This window comes from Nilaparvata lugens, chromosome 1 (genome assembly GCF_014356525.2).
Source record: "Nilaparvata lugens isolate BPH chromosome 1, ASM1435652v1, whole genome shotgun sequence".
In the NCBI taxonomy this organism is placed as follows: Eukaryota; Metazoa; Arthropoda; class Insecta; order Hemiptera; family Delphacidae; genus Nilaparvata; species Nilaparvata lugens.
Genome location: NC_052504.1, coordinates 24,096,537 through 24,121,281, shown reverse-complemented (window position 1 = coordinate 24,121,281; position 24,745 = coordinate 24,096,537). Strand labels below are relative to the sequence as shown.

Sequence of the window (24,745 nt, the reverse complement as noted above, 5' to 3'; positions counted from 1 at the left end):
GGCTTGGTGCGGATATGAGTGTCCCCGCCATAAGACATGAAAGTAGCATGATAATAGTGGTGCAATTGAATGATTTGGAGTATTTTATTGAGTGCTCATTTTTCCTTTCATGAAAATCATCAGTCTATGAACTTCAAATTACTGTTTTCTTTGAACTTATTACAATTTATAAGTTATTCATCCTTATATTTCTTACATAATCCTTTTGTATAACAGGTGATTGAGACCTTGTGTAACAAAAAACTTATTTTTAGGTCATTTTAGATGAAAGAAATAATAAATTTCCTCATGTTCCCACAAATTCCCGGGAATTTATGATTTTAAGGATTATTTCCCTTAAATTCCCAGGGAATATTTCCCTTAAATTCCCTGGGAATATTTCCTCAATCTTAAATTATTTTATTAATTAATTCCCGGGAATTTTACATCACTACTCTGACATGACCTAACGACTGTCTTTAGGCAGCCGAGACCGACAGCTTTACGTGTCCATCCGAAACACAGGAGTGGCCCGAGAAAAAAAATCTTGTCCTAGCCGGGATTCGAACCCGGGCCTCTGAATTATAAGTAGTCCAGCATCTAATTCATTCGACTACAGCCATTCGATGATTCATTGGATTTTTATGTTGTATGAACTTTATGGCGGCTGATAAACTTGAAGTGTTGGCTACTATATATCTAATCAAACTTAATGAATCTAAGGATTATGTGCTCCAACCGTGGCGGCTCTAACCACTCGGCTCGAGTCGTCACTAAGGAATTGCACCTTATCTAACTTGTTAGAAGAAAAATAAATCAAGTTGGTTTTCTTAACAAGATTTCATTGTTTAATAGATATATCTCAATAGAAAAAAAATAACAATTTGAAGAAACTACGATGATAACTTCCTATATCGATTATTTAGCTAAAAATACTTGAGAGATGAGCTCTCGTAAAACAAAAAGCAAACATAATCATGAACACGCAGGAACAAAAATTGAACTTTGTTTTATTTCTGTTAACGCTCTTGATTCGTGGATGAAAGCAGCAATATTGAATCCCTGAAATTGAAAATAACTTTAATGACAATGAAAAGTAAAAAATTGGATGTGAGAACTATTACAACAATAATTTAAACCTTTCGCATATAAAGAAATTCGTTATACTTGAGAATTCTTTAGCTGAAAACCCGCACCAAAACTGGCATAATTTTAACATAACAAAGTTACAACGATTATGATTTTTGCAAGGTTTTTAATATGTAGGACTTCTTAAATTTCCAACATGTTTAAAATTTGAAGAAGCTATATGATGGTTTTATCATTCTCGATTTGATCTAGAAATTTTCACAAATAAAAGCATACTCCTTCACTCTCTTATTATTAAACGATATTTTAAAATCATTCAACTCTTAAATAATCGTTTGAAAATATGAATGACTAACAAACCAGAAACCAAGCGAATAAAATAAAAGATTCAATTGGAAAGGCTTGAGAGACTAAACAACTGATTTTTCAGAAAACAGCCTTCAACTAGAGATGACTTTGTCTCATTAATCGACGTCAAGAATCGATCGTCTTTGTCTCATATCCAGACGTCAAGAAGTATCAGAGTACTCTGTTTAATTTACAGATATTTTCTCACCAAATTCCAAGTCAATAATAAGTCACCCTGTAATGATAGCTTTCTTCAAACTTATACACGTGAAGATTATACTGTTAAGTATCAAATAATATGTACAATAGAGTATTTACCTGTAACTTGGCGGCTCTCAAAAATCCTTTGTTAGCAGTGACAGTGACTACTTTGTGATGATGTCCTGTCCCGAATATTAAACTAGATCTTTGTTTAATTTTGCCACATAATTTCAAGCCAGGAAATGGAACATCGTCTACTATTTGAACATTCTTTAAAAGGTCTTCCGCTCTAGCCTTCTCAGAAGGCCCACCTAGTACCCTCATTATCTCTACGAATTCGTTATGAGCAGTTCGGCAGCAGATGTACTCCCTACCTAGTCGGACAAAATAGGAATTTATTTACTCATTCATTTTATATGTAAATAAAGGCTCACAGAAAATTCCATGGAAAGCGAGAGATGTATGAGAGATAATGTAAGATGGAGTAATATGTGGTTGGTCACAAGTTTTATAAACCTATAGTTTCTATATACCTTTGTTGGTCAGCTTGTACAGAGCCGACAGAAAAAGCAGATAGTTTCCAAATGATCACATCTTTTATAAATCCAAGTTTAACAGGAAAATAATTCAGAGTGCAGTCATTGAATCGCTGATTACTGATCATAGAGCTATATCGGCTTCATTGTCTGTGTCTGGAGACCGGACCGGTCATGCTACTCCCATAGTTAAAGATATCATCGACGTCAAAAAATTGACGGACTTGTTGATGGAGCATAATTGGTGTGACTTATATGCTTGCGACAGTGTTGATGATAAGTTTTCTGTGTTCATGGATGGACTGCTGGCGTATATAAAGCAGTGCACTCGTTCAAGCCAGAGGCTTGTCAAAAATGTTAAGTGTCTAAAACCGTGGATTACAGATGGGCTCTGCCTAGCAATTAAGCATAGAGATAAACTCTATAAAGCGCATAGAAAATCTCCCCAAAATGAGAGATTAAAAGCTAAGTACTTGGCTGCAAAAAATAACATAAATAAATTAATAAAAAATCAAAAGATTAAATTTTATTCCAACTTGAATACCTTTCCTGTAAAAAAACAATGGGAAATTATAAATAATCATTGCAGTAAATCAGTTTCCAAACGAAAGTCGATCCATCTGCATTGTGGAGATAATCTAATAACAGATGGAAACGTTCTGGCTAACAAATTCAATGAATACTTCATAAATATATCTGATGAAATAGTTTCTTCAATACATGACCCAGATGAATCCATGAGAGAAAATCATGATAGAAAATTTAAAAGTGATTTTATCCAAAATTCTTTTTTCTTAAATCCTATTAGCTATCAAGAACTACTAACTGAAATAAATAAATTGAAAAATGGGAAAACTCCAGGTCCTGATAATATTTCCTCCAGTTTAATAAAATCTATAGCTTATGCTATTGTTCCTGTTCTTTGTCACTTTTTGAATGGCCATTTCCCATCAAATCTAAAAACAGCCAAGGTAATACCTATTTTTAAGAGTGGATCGAATAGAGAAATTTCAAATTATAGACCCATCTCACTGATTTCAGTGTTCTCAAAAATTCTAGAGAAACTTTTTAAGAAAAGATTAATGAGCTTTTTCAATAAAGTGAACTATTTTAATAGAAACCAATTTGGATTTCAGGAGGGCTTGAACACAGAACAGGCATTATATAAGTTTATGTCAGATATTTATCACAGCATCAACACACCACATAAAAATAGAACATCTGGTCTATTCTTGGACATCCGAAAGGCTTTCGACACAGTTGAACACAGCACCTTGTTGAATAAGCTTCATGCTGCTGGTGTCCGTGGTGTTACCAACATGTGGTTAAAATCATACTTGATGGATAGAAAGCAGTATGTGTCTATTTCGGGTTGTGATAGTGAGCTGACAACAGTTAAATACGGCGTTCCACAAGGATCCGTTTTGGGCCCTATATTGTTTTTAGTCTACATAAATGATTTGTTTTCCCACACATTTTTTGGATCAATTACATCTTTTGCCGATGACACAGCCCTAGCGTACTCTGCTAAAAATGAAGAAGAACTGCATGAAATGATGCAGCTGGATTTGTTTGATTTGCGATGCTGGTTCAACTGTAACAAACTAGCACTAAATGCGAGCAAGACTTCCTATATAAACTTTTCATTATCATCACCATTTAGTTTCACTGATCCTGTCAGGTATCATCAGGTCGGTTGCAGATCTGTGAGTTGTGACTGTGAGGTAATTCAACAATCTGACTCTATTAAATATCTTGGGCTAATATTGGATCAAAGTCTAAATTGGGATTTGCATGTGAATAAAGTAAAAGGGTACCTCTTATACTTGGTTAGGACTTTCTATCAACTGCGTCAATTCTTCCCTGTAAATATTCTTCGTGTAATGTATTTCTCTTTCTTCAATAGTAGGCTGGAATACGGAATTTCATGTTATGCATCTACCTTCATGTCTCATTTTAAAAATCTTATAGTCCTACAAAAATCAATTGTTAGAATAATGTTTGGAGCTAATAGACGAACGCATACTTTCCCAATATTCAGGTTCTTTGGAATTCTACCTTTCAGATACATGTATGTACTGAAAGTTTTATCTTTGTTTTATAAAATGAGTGGGGATAGGAATCAAATGGGGAATCTTGAACAAAATCAGCAGATAACTAGGCAAACTACAAGGATGCTAATCAGACTCTCCAAACCAAACAGCACTACCTTCCAGAGATGCTTTTTATTCCTTGGACCTAAATTCTTCAATATTCTCCCAGATGAGATTAGAAAGCTACAGAATCTCAAGAAATTCCTAAAACAAACGAAGAGTTGGCTATGGCTTCATTCACCATTAGAAGTAGAAGACTTATTCAAAGTAGTAAGCTGAGAAACACATGGTGCTAATATCTAATCTATTATTGAATATGAATTTCAGTGTAGTATGGTCTTTTTACTGTAGTTACTTCTGTATCCTTTAAAGTTTAACCTTTGCTTTGAGCTTTGATCTGCAAACATTGTTTTATTTATCGCTGTTATGTCTCATCTTTTATTTTTCATTTTTTCCCCTCTCTTGTCATGAATTATGTTGAAAAAAATTATACTGGTGATTCTTCCTCCCATTTTTTCGCAGTTTTAACTACATTTCATAATATAAGTATATTTAAAGAGAGGAAATGCTACAATCAATCAATAAAATTACTTGATGATGGTGATTGAATGTGTGTGTGTTTGTGTGTGTGTGTGTGTAGGCTTTTTTCTCCTCCTATATCCGATTAAACCTCAACTCCTGCTCACGGACAAGTGCTTCATGAAGCACTTTGTGAGCAGTTATTGTTCACATTAATATTATGTTATATATTATTATATTATATACTATTACTTACAATCTATTATTAAATTTTAGATGGATTATTGTTTTATTTGTCAAGCTAGACTCTATTTGGTTTCTGTATATGTATTTATGAGTGTGAATAAATTTGAATTTGAATTGAATTTGAATTGAATTGAATTGCTCATTAACAATAACCTGGAAACAAAAAGAAAAAGTAGCCTACACTTCTTTAAATCTCAAAAATTGAAAATCCAGATGTTCAGATGTTATATCAATGTTCCCCTTTGTTGTCTGGCATTGTGTGGTGGAGGAGGCAATTGAAGGGTGATGTACATAGCATAATTGCGCCAGTTGCCGGCTGCCAGCCAATCGAACAGCTCACTTCTTGTAATGTCAATTTTTGCAAAGTGATTTATTGTGATTTATTCCAAGTGTTGTCTCATCTCGTATTGTGATCTGGACCCGAGATCCGGGAAGCAAGGAGGATTTGGACATGAAGGTAGGCCTATGTTATTGTGCACTTAGCCAATTGAATTGTTCAACTTGCTACCCGACGCCAGACAACCCCAAAATGTTCTCGATGTAATTGATACAGTCCACAAACCAGAGTGCTGTTTGAGCCAGCCTCTGTCGAATAAACATGGTCCTCTGGGCCGGATTGATTTGTTAATCAAATTTGAATAGGACATGAGTTTGAAATATTGTCTAATAGGTTTGTCATTTTTTATGCCTATTTTATTCTTGTTTTTTCTGTGTATATGGCTTGTTTTTGTCATTGTAGATGAATATACACTTTATTTGTGGTATTCTTAAGAAATTTGGGCTCAATTTAAGTTGCAAATTGAGTAGAACAAGTAATATTTTCGTAAATAATTGTGTCGTAGTATTATTGCATAAGATTGTTGCATTGGCGCCACAAGGCTGGACTGGCAAGTTTGTGTCAATAAGTAGAGAAAGATTTATACGTCGTCTAACTGTAACAGTAACTGGAACTGTTACTTTTTTCAAAGGATACTTGCAGTTATTTGCATTGATTATTGTCGTTACTTTGTTATTAAGAGCAGTTATTGTTTGTTCCAATGAGTATTGATATGGTATTAGTAGCCTCGTAACCGATCATTCTCTACCGAGCATAAGTTGAAGTGCTGGCTAGGCTTGTATGATTAGATAAGCTAGCCATTGTTTGTTACAGTAGACTACTTCATTGTGCCGCCTGCTCTCATGTTTTCCCTCTTATTCTTGTTTGGTTCTTTGTCTCACCTCACTCTCTCTCTCATCGAGCGCTCACTGTTATTGCCTCACTATGGGTGTTATCAAAGACTTGACGTTTCAAAGAGATGCATTAATTCGTAAAATAAAATGGTTTAATGAAATTGCCAAAGCTGTCGAAAAGGATCCAAAAAATAAAAAAATGAAGAATTTATTGAAAGTTATGGGTGAGCATATCAATCACCACCAGGTGGAGTTAAATGATTTAATAGATAAGATGCAGAGCTACTATAACAAACAAAATCCTCGATTGGAAACAACTGAACTTGAAATGCTGATGAGCGAATTTGATGAGATGTATTTCAATGTCAAAGCTAGACAGAACAGAGTGCTGTTTGAGCCAGTCTCTGTCGAATAAACACCAGAACAAAATAGAAGGGAAGAATTTACTTTACTTTAGTGGAGTGAAACAGTAAATTGAAGTTTGCAGTATTGACACTTGATACGATCCAACAAAACATATACTGGTAAGTGATAACTGGTACTCAAGTAAATTCTAGCCAAATTATACGTTTTGATGTGATGTTTGAGCTATTCACTCTGTTTCTATGAATGAATGATTTATTGATTATCATGTCAAATATGGAATCGATCAATTTAAACTACTCTAAAGTAATTTTATAAATTTCCACAACACTAGAAGACAAAGTTCTTGACTGCCATGATTTGCAAACCACCAAAAATAACTGAACTCAAAGATTTGAGTAATTTAGATAACAATGCTGAGAAACGATGTGCTTAAATCTGTTGAAAAAATATTCTCCTCATATCCATTTATTTTTGTCTCTTATAAATAGTTCAAGACTCCTACTGGAACATTGTTAACAAATAGATCTAAACAACCGGCATACAAAACCAATCTTCTAATTACCAATCATGAAATGTTTTTCATAACATGTAAAATTGGATTCATTTTCAAAGAAATGCATACATAGTTGAATCAACCACAGAAATTTTCAAATGAAAACACACATAAATAATGAATAAATTAGTACATTTTGAACTTGCATTTTCATTAAGTAAATGTTGTGCGGATTATAAATTTAAATTTACAATTGGCACAGGAAAACATAAAAATCTACTCTCACAAGATAGTAATAAAATGGATAGATAAATATTTCATTACTAATTGTAAAAATTATGTTGGATTATATCTCACCTTCTAGGATTTCATCTAATATTGGTTTCACTGGACGCTCTCTCTCCCAAACAGCTTGTTGATTCAACAAAGGCTCTTTGAAAATCCAATTTTCTCCACCATTTGTTAAAGATGAAACGTACGCTATTAAAGTCGTCACATCCAGATTTATCTTTTTAATACTTTCATTCCTGGAAAAATGTAAAAGAATAGATTGAAATAAAAAACGCCAATACATGAAATAAATGAAAATTGGGTAAATTTGCCATATTATGTTATTATGGAAAACGGTATGTGCTAAGCAGCTTACCGTTTTATTATCTGATTACTAGTAGAAATATTATTTTCAGGATCACAAGAGCAGCTTGAGATGGAATCTTCATTGGATACTAAGATATTATCGTTGCTGTCATCATTTTTTGACTTAGTGATAACTATCCTGGTTCCAATCACATCAATTCCCATTGCAGACAACTCATCAGCAAGTTCTATGCATATACCATTCGTGAAATTGAAGCAAACCTGTGAAGGAAAGAAATATAAATTATGAATACAGTCGTTGAATGATAAACAATTCTTGAATGAATAACTATAACTTAGTTCAGATTGTACCATTGAGCTTCTAACAGTTTGTTGCTTGCTTTTCCTGTTTCCATCATTGGGCAAGTAGAATAATCTCCTCTAGATAAAAAGGAACATTCTTAATGATTGAAAACCCATTCAAAATCCGTATAGCTAGAAATATTTCTATTATATGAGTCCGGAGACCTGGTCACTATTGTTTCTTTTTTAATTTTCCACGTCAGTTCCTTGATTTTTATTAACTTGGAAATGCTTTAAAATTGGAATATTGTGACGATAAAAATTATTAGAAGAACAAAGAGGAGATATTATATTATACTACAGGCAAAATATCTGTACATTTACTACAGTGAGGTACCCGTTATAATGCCAGTATTTTATTAACATTGGTGTTGCTATCCTTGCCTATCATTCTAAAAAGCAAATAGCACTTTACTTTTCTAGCTCTGCAATGTTTCCAGATCGTTTTTGAACAATGTAGAAATATTATTAATCAACAAAATAGTTTATCTCAATTACTAAAAATGTGTTATTTAATCATAAAAATATTATTTTTTCTTGACAAATAAATTATTAATCAATCAATCAATAATCTTCTTTATTCCGAAACACGGTAAGTACAAAAATTATAAATAATAAAAAATACAAATAATTTGGTACTTAAATTAGGGTTTCATATTATAGATAACGGAATGAGCCTACATGGGCACTTTAGCCTTTGTGTAGACTCGAGTTGGGATATAATTTATTATTTTAAACAATAATGAACAGTTAATATTAAATCAAATATACCGGTATGAGCTACCCTCTAGAGAATGCAGAAGCATTCCATCAACAACGATCTTGTTCTATCTTTCTTCACTGCCATTATAACGTGGATCTCACTATAAAAGAAAGGAAGTGCAACTCAAGGGGGGGTTAACTTGATTGAGTACCCCGCTGTCACCAATCAACAATCAAGAGTGAAGGGCAGTTTTCCGGTGTTGGTTGTGCGAATGTTCAACTGCCTGGGAATTCAGTTAGGGCGCGCCCAGTCAACGTGTTCATGAACTGAACTCATCGAAGTGGCTCATTGGAGAAGCTTCTATCAGTTCAGAGGATTTTTTCATGGAAACTGTTGAACTGTGACGCTGCCTACAGTTTATGTATTATGTTTTTAAATACTTGACTAAATCTATTCAGGAAACTTAACATTGATTAAGACATTGGACATTTGTATAGCCTACTATCATTTTCATTACATTATGATTGATATCTATCCTCAACCAATGGTATTCTACAAAGATATAACAACATCATTAACATCAGAAGTAAATAAACTGTCTGGCTAACTAATATGAATTGACTTCAAGCCACCTCTACTTGCTTTACCTCATTTACATTTGCAAGACAATGCCAAGAAATAATGAAATGTATTCCTGATTTGACTCACTTTCATTAAGACACATTTTAGATGTTAAACTTGCAATTACCACAGACATACAAAGAACCCCGTGAAGCTGGCCCCACTCAAAACAGCACAAATCAAATTACATATCCAAACTTTTAGTGTTTAATTTGTGCTGTTTTGTGCTGTAAAAAGGTTTTTGTGCTATCAATTTAAAGAAGATATTAGACTTTGAAAGTGGGTAGGCTGGCTTCACGCTAGCACCACCCAAAACAGCACAAATAAATTAACATATCTAGGGTTTTAGTGCTAAATTTGTGCTGTTTTGTGCTGTGAAGAGTTTATTCTGTGCTATCAATTTAAAGAAGATATTGAGGTCCACTTCTTGCTAGTCGACTGGTTAATCCAGAACATAGTGGTCCCTTGAAAATTAAAACAATCATCTATAGCGCATTCACATTCTACTCATTATCATTATAAAAGTTATTCATGTATTACTAACTTGATACAATTTCTACATTAATTAATGCTGAATTCCCCTGGATTTCATTTGATATTCCTTTCCATCAGTATTTATAAAATACAAGGAACACAATAAGCTCTCATCTTAAATAATATAAAGCTGTAAAATGGATTTTGAAAATACATTATTTGTCAACAATGAATGTAACTTTAAATGGATAAATTATCGGCAGTTGATGTATAGAATGTGGTAGCTAATATAGTTATAAAATTATGAATTTTATTCCCATCCGAATAAAACGAACAATTAAAATATAAATTCCAAAAAACCAGAAGTCTATTTAAATATGTGTTTCATTAGGCCTCTAGGAAAATCAGTATGGGTACACTATAAAATAAATAATAAATTATACAGTTTACTGAAACATGCATGTACTCACTCATACTAACGTATCTCTCATCCCTCTCGTACTCTCACACAAAAAAACCTAAATTAACTTGTCTTTTTTCGTTAGGGCTACTCTTCAATAGAAATAAAAATTAAAAATTGGAGTACCCTTTCTTTAAATTGCTTGGTTACCCTACGACATGTTTCAGCCATGATAATGGTACCATGGCCGAAACATGTTGTAAGTAACAATGTTATAAAAAGGGCACTCTAGGGAGTGGTGGCTGCATTTATACATTCTTAGTACCATTCATATATTTTTTCTATCGTTTTACTTTAAAATACTCAAGTGTTGTAAACCAAATTAGAAAAAAAATAATTTTACAAAGATTTAAATATAATTTACTTGTTTTGTGAATAAATTTATTTATTTATTAATATAAAGGGTTAACCTAATACAAAAAGTAGACACTTCTATAAATGTTAGTTATTTCAAGTTAATTTAGTAAACAAGTCTTTTGCCTATCTATTCAATTAATAAATTTGAAATGAATAGCTTGATATATTACTAACCTTTTTGGATATATCTGCATCATATATAAAGGAGTCTGGTGAAACGTCGTTCTTATTTGAAGTGAGCTCAAATTCCTTTAAACATAGATGCTAATCCTCGATACCAGTCAGAGACGATAACTGTCACTCATCCTCCAAATATTCACTCAGCCTTCTGCAGCCTTCAGCAGCTTTGTCGAATACTACCGATAAAACTGACAGTCTTCTTTCTGTGAATTGGTTTGCACAGTACTCTGAGGAGCACATCACCTCCTCAATTACTGATGGCAGTGTGCAAATTTTCCCTATTTAATTCGAGCAGTCACAGCTACAATCTACTCTGTACACTCCCCCAGCTAAACTTTTAAGGGCGAATGAATTATACAAAATATTAGCCCTTTTTTATAAGCTAATATGTTTGCCCCTTTCGTTGCATCCTTGGCCACGCCAAAAATTGAGTTTGCAATCTCGGGAATTGAGTCAAGTGCCTCTCTGTATGAATAACTGTCATTCATGGCTGCAGCAATGACTTGACATGCAGCATCGAAGCTGCATGTATTGGTGAGGCTAACGTTTCTCATATTTATTCTTACAAGGCCCAATGATGCATTCATGCCATTTTTCAATAAACTGATCTTCACCTTTCCAGATTGATTCAACATGGATGGGTAATCAGGATTGGGCCTCCAATAGTAGCCACCTGGCTTTGATTGCATTGAGAGGCCTCTCCAGCCCTCAATCGATGTGGCATCAACTCTCCCTCTTTCAGTGACATGTCAGTTCTGATGACAATGGATGTTTCATTTTCCATCTGGTTTGAACCACGGCTCTCAAGAATAGTGGTGTGATGTTCACCTGGTTTGAACACTTCAGACAAATTCTTCTCTGTCCATATCCTTCATCTGCATCCAAAGCAAAAGAACAGCCTTCCAGGGCATGCACTGCACTGTGACACAAGCTACAAGTATGTGCTCCTTCAGGAAAGTGTCCCTGGCTGCAAGCAGGGCAGCTGGTCGATGTCTGATTCCTTGCTCTTTGGGTTTCCTTGCTGTTTTCTGTTTCCTGCTGTTTTCTGGATTTCCTTGGTGTTGGAGTCCTAGTTGTTGTTAGTCCTGTAGGTTTTCCTGATTCCAAGATAGACCCAGCTATTTTTATTCCTCCATCACAAATAATCGAATACTCCTTTATAAGTCATCAATTCTTAAGTGCTGTTTTCCAGTGTATTGTTTAATTTTTGAAATTTCACTTTCAACATGAGCTCAAACTCCTTTTGAATAGGGACTTTTGATTACCACAGCCATCACGTTACACCACAATGGTATAATGTAGACGAGCTTTTCAAATTTTGAAATAATTTCCGGGCTAAACATAATATCTCCCCTATCACAGATTTCACCTACTGCATTTTCTTTCAATTGACTGTACCACTGTTTTATCGCCGTTGATTCACATTGGGAATCGAAAAGAACATCTCCATCTCTGGAGATACTCTCTTCAGGCACATCATCCTCTTCAAAACTTATGCCAGCTATTCTGTCCAGGAGTATTTTCTTGTTGGTCTCACATGGTGTTGGCAAGCCAGTAAGAGTAGAAGTCCCCTCGGTTTCACTTAAACTTACAATTACTATGCACTTCAGGAGTTTCTCTAAATCAAACAATGTTTCTGTTTTGGCAACCAACACAATCACTCTGATAAAAAACTCTTTTGTTCTTCTCCTCAATTTGGAAATTTCAGGCCACTTGCGAATGATATTAGTGAAATGCGCTATGTCAAGACAAATGAAGGTTTTTGGTTTTTTCAAACTTACACCTTTCATGAGTTCAAATGATTTCTGAAGATAATGGGCTGTGGAGCCTTCCCCGCACAGTCGACAGGCAGCTGATATGAGTGCTGCAGAGTCGTCCAGTACAATCTCATTTGGGATTTTCGTCCACTCATCATCCACTCACTCAGCCAATAGTAGATCGCATTGGAGTTGTGCCTTTCTGACAACATTTGGGTGACTGGTATCAGACCCTCTGCAGAACCTTCTATTCTTATCACACCTACATATAGAAATGTGCTGTCCGCGTTGGCCACCAGGCTTCATCAACTTATTTACAATTCTACCGGTTGCATCGATGATAACCCTCGAACAGTATGAATTGTAAATTCTCAACTGATCTAGTGTGAGGATGTGTACATAAAATGGATCGCATCCAATCTCATGAATGCAGTTCATATATAGAGGATTATTGCTGTGTTTTAATAATTGATGGATTTTATCACATCATCATGCAATTGATGAGATTTCTCAGATTCACGGAGGATTTGCCTCCCCACCTCAATTGAAGGCAAATGTGCCGGTTGGCAATCACCATAGTTCATGATCTGACTGGCCATCTCTTTACGGACTTTGAGAGACTTCTTTTTCGTTGCCATCATCAACTCTCTCGCCTTCTGTTGCCAGAAAAAGGTATTTTTCTAACGGAGAGAGAAAAGTGCTCTTCTTTTTTCCCCCAAATTTCTACATTCAAATTTACCCTAAGTAGTACACGGTTATGAGGTGGGATTGTTCGAGAAATTTTCATTCTGTTGCCACATGCACACTTGGAACGAATTATGAGCCACAAATTTAGCACTAAAACCCTAGATATGTTAATTAATTTGTGCTGTTTTGGGTGGAGCCAGCCCTACCCACTTTCAAAGTCCAATATCTTCTATAAATTGATGGCACAAAATAACTTTTTACAGCACAAATTGAACACTAAAAGTTTTGATATGTAATTTCACGGGGGTGTACAAAGAAGCTTAAGTTATAACTTGAATACGTGGCTAATACCTCCAAATCATTATAACGAACAATGATAAACAGAGCATACCTGCGGGGGTTCAAATAAATGAAGATTTTGTCTAGCACATGTTAGATATTCAATTGCATGATCAATGATTGATTTCTGACCATATTCCGCATCTCCTGCGAAAGAGAAAAAAAATATCACATGAGATTAGTAATTAAGTCTTGTATTATAATGGGACACCAGTTGTGTGTTGTGTCCCTCGGGTATCCGGACTGATGTTCCGAGAGAGACATCACAGTCAGACATCTTGTGTAATAGATGTATGGTGCCCCGTATGGTGTCCCTAGTGTAATAAGCGCCATAAGAACTAATTTAATACGACGCTAATACCTAATCAAATATCTGCCAAGGACTGACTGAGCCTGATAAATTTACTACTAAGGACTGTCATCTGGAATAAATATAAATATATTCCACCTAATATACATTCAAAAATATATTTAATTAAAAAAGTCTCACATAAAATAAAATATTGCGTACGGTACAGTAAGTTTGCATTTTAGGAATAAGAGAAAATTGTCATAAATAGTTTTTGGACTCCTCCAAAGACGTCTCTAAAGTTACGTTTCAAAAGGAATAAGATACATAATACTAAGATACTATTACTTTACTGGTCAGATATAATTGAGCAGAGCCCATTGTTATTGCACAATACTCAGACGGAAACCGAAAAATCTAACTGAGTTTGAAACCCTTCAAAAAGTTAACTCACCTTTGAACAATAAAGTAGTTGGAATGTATATAGTTAGGTCCACGTTATAATGGCAGTGTTTGATTAGCAATGGTATTTCTGTCTTTGTCTATCTTTTAACAAAGCGGGTAGCGCTATCTCTTTTTCGCTTGCCAGATCGTCTTTAAAAAATGTAGAATCCCATTATATTAAGCGAGCAATTTCTGTATATTTCTATATAATATTTTTATATCTGGTTATTTATGTTCAACGGATCTCGAAAACGGCTCTAACAATTATCACGAAATTTGGAACACAGTAGGTTTATGATATAAAAATTAGATTGCACTAGGTCTCATCCCTGGGAAAACTCGCTGAAGGACATTAAAAGGATAATTCATCCTTGGCTGAAACAGCTGTGGATAGTAAAAAAGTGAGTGAGCGAGTGAGTATGTGAAAAATCAAAATATCGCATCCCCGAAATTCATAAGATGACATATAGCCAGCTGTGAAATATAAACACGATAATTTTAGAGAATTGCGTTCTGTTCATCAATAGGCCTAAATAAAAATAAAGAGCGAAGCTCGGTGCCCCGATATTTGATAATTAATTAAAAAAATATTTCATCTTAATTATAAAAATTCAGTATAAAATTATTGAAAAATTTATTGCTTAATAGAATATAATTGATTATTTTAAACGATAATGATCAATTAAAATTACCTCAATAAACCTGTATCAACTACCGTCTATAGAAGGCATTGACTAGTCAGAGGATCGGCAAACTTTTTTCTCCTATCTTTCTCCACTGCCATTATAAATTGGACCTCACTATAGACCTATTATTGTAAGTCCAATAAATGCAATCTTAAAAATCAGTAGAAATATGCAATTAGGTAACTATAATGATAGTTTCTTACCCACAGATACTTGACTAAGCGCTTTTGGATTTCTAGCGATAACCTTGATCCACCTATGTCCCTTATCAGCAACTATGTCAACACATAGCTTACACCTTATGTCGTTCTCGTTGACATAGGACAGAGTCTCTAGAACAGCAATAACGTTGGCTGATTGCAAAATGCAAGCCACTAATGAAGAGAAATGGTGAATGTTTGAGCTGAGTAGATGTTCATTTTTCATGATTCCACTAGTAACTACCTGGAATAATAATATCAGTGTTTTTACTTGTTAATGTAAAATATGAGTGATAAATCAAGCTACATTATGATTCCTACGTTACGTAGATTTATATCGAAAAACTAAATATAAAACTTGTTGATTAGCTTTTTATAAAAAGTCCACTCTCATCAGTTATCATCAGCGACTTGGCAGGTCTCAAACCTAGAACCTTGATCTCATGCGGGCATCACTTTAGGAAAAAAGAAAGAAATTTAAAATCTTCCTGTAAAGGAAGATTGATGACTAGCCTACTATAGGCTAATTGGAATTCGCTTATAGGCTGCTTATAGGTTAATAGAATTTTGCTTTTCTTGTAATCTATGAATAAATTGACTGAACAGAGGATTAATTTTACTAAGCTAATGATTAATGGTAATTAAATTATACTTATTTGATATACGTAATATAATAATAGGTATTGAAAACTAAATTTTGTCAATTATTCTGCGTTTGGAAAAAGGAAGGGGAGAATTTTACCGTACAGCATAGAATATTATCATGAAAAATAGTTCAATACCTCACCTTATTCAAAAACAGCAGCTCCTGCCGTATCTTTTTTTCCAGTTTTAAGATTCCACCAACTTGTTGATATGAACTCAGTGAAGAAAGAAGTTCACTCCCAATTTGGATTTTTGATTCAAATTTGTTTCTTTTATCGTCAATAGTATCCATAGTCAGAATAATGTGGAATAATGGTTTTCAAGATAATATAGTTAGCACCTGATTTTTTTCATAAACACTGCGGTACAGTAAGTTAGGTCATTTTTAAAGAACAAATAATCATATTCTAATACCGTAATTTTAATCAAGTAGAACGTTAAAAATATTTAAAAAAGATTTATTTGAGATGAAGAATTTTATAAATAGAAGGCTTTTATTATAATAATTTAAGAAGTAGAAGCAACATGATTATCTTAGTAAAAACTATAAGTATTTCTACTTTAACTACTAATCATATATATAATCAATTATAAGTATTCCCTCAAAATATAACCTAAAAATTTCTTGTATGTTTTGAACACGAATTACAAAATAAATCATTATCAAAACCTAACATACAGAATACCAACAGGGATGTCAAAAATGGGTCGACGACAAAGTGGGTCGAACACATTTGAGACCGACGACAAACTGGGCTAACGACAAATGCGGTCAGCGACAGAGTGGGTCACATTCCTGAGGTGACCGCATCTGTCGTGTCAAGAGGCGACAAATGCGGTCGATTTTCATTCCTGCACCTCCCGACAAATGCGGTCAACGACAGAGTGGGTCACATTCCTGAGCTGACCGCAATATTGTCGTGTCATGAGGCGTCAAATGCGGTCGATTTTCATTCCTGCACCTCCCGACAAATACCGCCGCGGTAGCGAGCTTGGTGTGGCGTGCCCTTAAGTTGTTATCCTATTATATTAAGCGAGCAATTTCTGTATATCTGTTTATATTTTTCTATTTTTATATCTGGCTATCTGGTTATATGGTTATTTATGTTCAAAGAAAAAATTCTTTCGGGGCTGTTTCCTGAAAAACGACCATTTGACTGGACTATAAGTTGTTATCCTATTATATTAAGCGAGCAATTTCTGTATATCTGTTTATATTTTTCTATTTTTATATCTGGCTATCTGGTTATATGGCTATTTATGTTCAACGGATCTCGGAAACGGCTCTAACGATTTTCACAAAACTCGGAATATACCGTAGTAGGTTTATGATATCAAAATTCGATTGCACTAGGTCTCATCCCTGAGAAAACTCCCTGAAGGACATGAAAAGGATAATTCATCCTTGGAAAAACACTTGATGATTTCGTTGTCTGTCGATAACAGAAGATGCGTGTGCCTGTGTGGGAGATCAGCTCTGTAATCAATTAGCTTATCGTATCTCGCGAGAAATCTAGAAATTTTAATTTACTCGATCAAAATACAGTAATCTGATTTGTTGACATGAGATGGTATATATAATAATATTCAAAGTTATTCATTATTTTACAGTTCTAAGTGATTAGTGAGTGCTATTTTGTTATTCAATTTGGTATGTAAACAATCTAAATTAGAACTTTTATGTTTTCAATTATTTGGACTGAAAATTTCACTTGAATTAAAGCACGGAATAAGCATAAAGTAGTGTTTCTTTCCTCTGTGATTAAAGTGTATGAAGCATAACCTACTTTTTAGAATATTAAATATTCCAACTATAAATTTTATGGTGAGTAAATCAAAATTCAGGGAAGAAACAGTTTTGGGCTCTGCCTGTTAGTCCTTCCCCAATCATTTCAAAGAATTGAGTTCTGTTTATCAATGAATAAATAACGAGCAAAGCTCGGTGCCCCGATATTTGGTATCAATAGATAGAATTTACAAAATGTACTTGTTCAGATGATATCTTTATTCAAAAAACCAAACCAATCAAAGATACATTTTGTTCGACTTGTGCTATTTACTCCTGTAATGTTAAAAATTAAATACTACCAAAAACACAACATCAGTGACAACCTGTTCCAATTTATGATAAATATCGCGGCACCGAGCTCCGCTCTGGAGTACCTACAAAAGCATTTAAAAATTATCACGAAAGAAGAAATTATAATAAATATTCATAGTTCATACAGAAAGGTTCTATCTAATCACAGTGGATTGAGATTAATTCGCAGAGGAATGCAAAAATTTCTTTCACAAAAGCATGTTAAATTTTAATCCTGATTAATTTCACGTGAACCAAATCACAGAAGACCATCTCAAAAAGATAGCTTATCTGATTGGTTCTACTGGAATTAATCAGGATTAGAATTTAACCGGTTTTTGTACAACTGCCACTAAGTACCTGATTGAATTAGGTAAAAAAGTTCAACAAGCTGAGTCATAATTTTGTCTGAGTCTCACACACATGCACTCGCTCACTCACTTCCATCATCAACAGACGACGAAATTATCAGCTGTTTCTTCAAGAATGATTAAATTCTTTTAATGTCCTTCAGCGAGTTTCCCCAGGGATGAGAACTAGTGCAATCGAATTTTTATATTATAAACCTACTATGTTCTGAATTTCGTGAGAATCGTTAGAGCCGTTTTCGAGATCCGGTGAAATACAAACATATAAACATCTAAACATCAAAACATCTAAACAGGAATTTCTCGTTTAATAGTATAGGATTTGGAATACCTAAACTTGCCGACATTATATAACTTACTGTATGAATAGAATCGTTCCAAATTTGTATGAATGTTCACTGAAATTGCTATGCAATATTCTTTTGCAATAAAAGAATATCAATGATATTATTATTCAACTTTTTATAAGTAACCTTTATATTTAAAAAGCAAAGCCTCCCTTACTTATCTTTTAATATCCTATTAAAATATTTGTCATGTAGTTTTTCCTGATGTAATGTATAGTACTTTTTAGTCCTCCCGAACAAGAACGGGTGTACTGCTAGTCTCAAAAATAATATCAAAAAGATACTTTATTTCTATTTTGAAAGAGATAAGAATCGATGGTATATATTTTTACAATATTATAAAAACAGAAATAATTCCTCACAAGAACAAAGGTAAATAATGTATTTTGGAAGACTAAAATGTAAGATGTGAATTTTATTCACTGACTAATGTAAAAAACTAAAGGGTTGGGAATTGGGATACTTTGGGGGGGGGGGGCATTACTCTTGGATTGGGGGGGCATGCGCCATTGCCCTTGGGGGGGCTGGGCACCCCTGAGTTATACAATGCATCCGATATGTTTCTGTTATTCCTGTACACAAATTGTCTGTCCGTTAAAATGTCATTTGTTTCAATGTAATTAGCTAACTGGAATTTAATAATCTTTTCCAAAATTTTCGAGAAAATACTCAAGAGAGAGATAGGTCTATAGTTGTTTTTTATAGATTTGTCACCATTTTTGAAAAGAGGAAAAACTCTGGCTATTTTGAAACTGCCTGGGAAGATACCTAGTTTAATACTCAAGTTATAAATATGTTTAAGAGGAGTTGGAAAAATATTTATATTTCTTTGTACAAATCTGGTTGGAATGTTATCATATCCGGGAGCAGACATACCTCTAAGTTTTGAAGTGAATATGATGATAACATCTTCACTTATCGGTGACATACAGAAATTAGTTTCAAGGCGATAGTTCTCATCATCCAAAACTGGTGGATTATTTGAGTTCACCGCCCTTGCCAAATTCTCTCCCACATGTGAAAAGAAATAATTGAATTCGTTAGCTACTAACTTGGTCTTTTCCAGTGTTGAAACGGATCCATTATCTACTGTCTCAAAGTGCTCATTCAGTTTTTGATTTATTGTAAGTCTTCTAGTGATTTAATAACAGATTTTAATAATTAGATTGAATACTTTTCGGCGTTTCTTGTGCTTGTTATGGAAATAAAAGTTTGTTTCATTTCAATTTTCCAGACCTAGATCATCAATATTCTTCATATAAATCGATCATTCCAATTTTATCTCTATCAATTTATAATAATGTAAACACATTTCAATTTTTCACGATTAATAATTATTTTCATTTGTTCTACATGTTAAAGCTTTTCTTTTATGTTTAAATAATTAGTTCAAATAATATGAATTGAATTGTTTGCTTAAAAAGAATTTCCAATGAAAATTCTTGGAAATAATTTTATTGATTCTTGGTGTAATATAAACAAGAGAGAGAAGTGAACAACACGGTGGCGAAGAAGAAGAGTGAGAAGTTTAGGCCGTGGACACACGAACAGTTTTTTTGCCGTACGAAGTTCATAATACACATTACTATACATAATACACACTACTTCAGCCGGAGGCACTCACGGCTATTCTCTACTTCGCTGAACGGCTGTTTTGCCGATTCTCCGGCTGTTCGCCATCCGGCAGGTAGGAGGGCATTGTACATATGGAGATGAACACACGGTACGGCAAACAACCGGCCGGCCCTGCCCCTACATCTACCACTTCTTCAGTTATTGATATGTAGTTGACCTCTTAGAGTGGTTGTGTTGTAGATTTGTTCAGTGTCCAGAGTTGTCATGAGTGTAGATCTAGACATAGACTTTAGCCTACTTCATGAAAAACCTGCATATGGAACAGATCTCTAGAAATTTATAAGTCAAAAACCATACCAGAGACAGCTGGCGTCAAACTTGTTTGACGATGAATCCTGCATTTGGAGAAATGCGAGAGATAAACCTATATGGCAAGCTTATTCATATTCATTCATAATTCGGTTCAAATTATCTTTTAACGCCATTTAAAACGGTAACTTCCAATTAGATGAATGAAAAAGTAAGAACAAGTCTGTGCCACAATTGAATTCTCAGAAACTATGTTAAATTATTTGAGAAACGTATTTTATTCAGTAAAATTTGTAAAAATGAATTACTATTTTAACGAGAACCTCACAAACTGAATTGATGGTTTACTGATATTTCCAATAAATGCAATACAATTTCTAAAAACAACTATAAAATGAAGATCTGTTTTTAAATTTGAAATTATTTCTTAGTTCTTGACAGTACCATTTCATAAACACGACTGAGAACCTCTAAGTAGGCTACATATTTATGAAGAACATAATATTCGGTTATTATTGCTGCCGTGTCCGGCGACCGTCGAACGGCAGTTGCAGTGTGTTCTGGTATTCAACCGGCGCCGGATCCACGGAAACAGCCGGTCCGGCAGTTTTGCCGTCTCGTGTGTCCCTGGCCTAAGAAAACATTATCCTTATTGAGGAAACGCGTTGTGTTTCAGGTCTGTCTGCCTGATAAAGAAAAACCTGAGCATCCAGTGTAGGTATGCAAGGTCACATTATTGTGAGAGTTGTGAAGAAATAGTCCAGTGTGCCTATAGTCCAGTCAAATTGTTTTCAGGAAACAGCCCCGAAAGAATTTTTCTCGACGGTTCTATATGTATTTTGGGGCGCTGAATTCGAATCTGAAATTTGCTGACACGCCAGAGGGCGGCTTCACCCCAAAACCCCCCAAAATTTCGGACTTTTTTCAATTTTCCCATTTTATCTCGTGAACCTTGAGTTTCTCAAGAATAATCATTCTCGACAAAATTGAAAAGAATAAGATTTCCAATAAATTGAATGGTCGCGCAGGATTTTACCATTTTTGGTTCCGGAGCTACGAGTTTTCAAAAAAACGGTATTTTTTAAGGGGGTTTCAAAATTATGCAAACCTACCACTTCTACCCTATACAACATGGATATTTTTCTAGTATAGATAAAAAATCACACATCACGTTAAAGAACAATTCATTATAAACAGGAATCTTTAGGAATTTTCGAATTTAGTAGTGGGGGGAGGGGGGATATACCCAAAAATAGAAAATCATGTCCTACAGCCAAAATACAAATTTTTCATTATACCTTTTCAAGGCCTTCCTAACAAAAAATAAATATTTCGGCTGAAATCATCTCACGCGGGTTATTTTCTATGAGAATCACCCGTTAGAAACATTTAATTTCAGTACCTATTTCCTAGTGGGGGGTACGTCATAAGGATACGTCAAGGATCAAAACTTTAAACACTTATAAGTTTTGACAGAATGATCAGATCTCCTCGTACTACAGCTCATTCTTCTCAGCTCGTCAAGGCAGTTCAAAATCATGTATCATAATTGAAATTTGATGAAAAAATAGAAAAATCCACTCTTAGTGTATTTTAGCCCCTATTTAAATACACAGAAAAATGACCAATTTCTATATTCAAAACTGTGTATCTCGGTAACCCGAAATGATAAAAAATGGTACTTGGTCTTGATTTGAAGAACAGAATCTCCTCTTTCATGTGAGGTAAATGAATTTTGTAAAAATATAATCGTGAGGTAAGATACGTTTGATTAAAAAAATCAAGAAATTTGCGATATTTTCCTCATTTTTACGTGCCGTGCACGACAGAGAATCTCCTTGCTCGCTCGCGTCACCTGGTCACCCTATTTGGATGTCACCTCCTTGGAGAGTTGGCAAGTAGTCCGCGTCAGCCGGTCACCTAAATAACCGGTTTCAGAGGTGATATCCTAACGGGGTGACACCCAGACGTCTACCCGTTCTAAACATAAACTTAATTATTCTTGAACAATTTATTACCCATCCTCACTCCTTCAATTTCATAAACACAAACTTAAGGCTCATGTTGGCATTATCCTCAACATTTTATTTCCAATTGCAACGATAGGATTTCTCATAAAAAAGTCTGAAACAATTAATAGGACAATATTATATTTTTGTTACATACAATTGAATTTGTGGAAACATGAATTTATTTCATCCTATTTACAAACAGATTTGAAATTACTAAACACACAGTTTAACATACGGTGTTTACTCATCTTCCAATTCTTCTTCAGGTGGGGCATTGATGCTTCCGTTGTAATACTTCAAGTTAGCGATAACATATCCAGGAATGATCAAAGCGCTTCCACACATCGTCCCACCGACCAACAGTTTTACCTGGAACAAAAATTACATTAAATCAGTTTTAAATGAATAGACAGAATAATATATTATTGAAATTTAATGAGGATCTAATTCTAAACATGGGCAAACATAATTAAATTTTTTGGTGCAGGAAAATAGCAAACTTAGGGATGGTTTTTTCAAAATTTGACCACCAATCTTGATAATGGTTTTTGAACTGCCTAGACGATCTGAAAAGAATGAGCTATCGGATAAGGAATATTAGATAATTTCTTTATCTAACTATCAAAAGATCGTTTGGTTCAAGAAAAAAATTGCGTCCACACGCATCAGTCTTATGTCGTCCGTTTTCCTATTTAGCGCAGCTCCACTGCGTTGATATTTCACAATTTTCATCAATTCTTTTCGATAGATTATACGCATAGAGTTTATATTTCTTGCTACAAAGTCCCTATATAGTAGCAGTGGGGTCAATCTCCTTGAATTTATTCACTAGTATGTCATTATTTTACTAGTATGTCGTTTCTCTTTTTATCTCTATCACTATACTCTTTCAATTTAATTTTCCAAAGACATAGATGAGCTTTGTAGAGTTCAATGAATTCGCGTGGGTATGTGCATAAATCTGACATAATAAGAATAACTATATAAACCAACTAACTGATAAATAAAATGAAATAACTAATAATAAGACTGATATATAAATACTGATTCACCACAGACAATAATTGTTTATGATAATAGCCCGGACACTTGACAGCTCAGTATTCACTCACTCATCGAGAAGTTCATGAATACTGCAATCTGCAATAGAAACCAAGTGAAGTAGGCTACTGTATGTCCTGCACATGTCATATAATTAAACATTGGCAACAAGCCAAGGGTATTGTACTTTTTCGCCCCACTTGGATGTAATGAGCTGGTTTTCGTGCGTCATATGGAGGCCGAAAATGATTGTTTTCTGACCAGGCCGGTAAAAGTTTTACGGCCCTAGGTGCCTAATAAACAATTATTCTCATATTTATACCGGTATTGTTTATTTTTCTGTGTGGCGAAAAATAACGTTCTCACCATGGGCAAAAATGTTTTTCCGGTTCTCAATCTTTTCTAGTCCTCGGCCTACGGCCTCGGACTTGAAAACCGATTTCGAGCCGGAAAAGTCTCATTTTCGGCCCTAGGTGCGAAATATACTATTACAATACAAGGGTATTGAGTTGAATGATTTTCATAATTTCATGGTTGGTATGCCTGTCATCGCCTTGACAATGATGTTTGACTTCTGTCAATGACCGATGGAAATTGGGCTCGATATGGTTCTGAATTGTATACGGTTGACATATATCCGGTAGATGAGTAATAATTTATTTCGTATTTTTTCGCTGATTCAACTGGTTAATGCTATATTTAACAACATAATGACAAAAATATTACTATTAATTGCTAAATGGCTTTGTTTACAAGTCATATCTCGAGACACAGTGATTGTAAATGGATTGAAATTTGTAAATAGTATTCTTATCAACAATATAGTACATCTTATTATAAATCATGATAGTAGATCATGATATCAACTTCAAATTCTGAGAGTATCGTGAGAATCAAAAAAGGGTTATGGCGTTATATACAATCGATAAAAAGAACTTGCTTATTTTCAAGTACTCGCGAGGCATTTTATTAATTTGAGGGCGCTGAATCTGAAATCACAATCCTCTATCTCCATTTTTACGCAATTTAGGTTTTGGTGGGTAGGCAAAAGACGGACGGTTTGATGGAAAAAGATTCCCGGCCGATACATTTCAAGTTTGACGACTTAAGCTTGAACACCCATTCGTTTTACCAGACTTACATGTTCCAACTTTTGCTTGAGCAAAAGACTGAAGCTAAACTTGAGCGTCTG

At 34.4% G+C, this 24,745-nt stretch overlaps 1 protein-coding gene across 1 annotated transcript; it reads right to left on the bottom strand.

The window, feature by feature from the left end:
* Positions 1-800: 800 nt before the first annotated feature.
* On the bottom strand, positions 801-16,517 carry LOC111046106 (UPF0415 protein C7orf25 homolog). The gene is made up of 7 exons (XM_022331593.2): positions 15,964-16,517; positions 15,180-15,420; positions 13,610-13,704; positions 7,687-7,898; positions 7,398-7,567; positions 1,735-1,991; positions 801-1,041 (listed from the first exon to the last, which is right to left on the bottom strand). Exons 1-7 carry the CDS (start codon positions 16,111-16,113, stop codon positions 955-957), a joined length of 1,212 nt encoding a protein of 403 aa, XP_022187285.2. The 5' UTR covers positions 16,114-16,517; the 3' UTR covers positions 801-954.
* Between the last annotated feature and the right edge of the window lie 8,228 nt (positions 16,518-24,745).

Bases quoted from the DNA above. Each gene is read 5' to 3' on its own strand.
- LOC111046106 (XM_022331593.2), bottom strand. From the start codon at position 16,113: ATGGATACTATTGACGATAAAAGAAACAAATTTGAATCAAAAATCCAA. The intron at 13,705-15,179 runs GTAAGAAACTAT...TCTCTTTCGCAG, and splicing joins GCTTAGTCAAGTATCTGTGG to GAGATGCGGAATATGGTCAG. The intron at 7,899-13,609 runs GTATGCTCTGTT...TTTCCTTCACAG, and splicing joins ATTTATTTGAACCCCCGCAG to GTTTGCTTCAATTTCACGAA.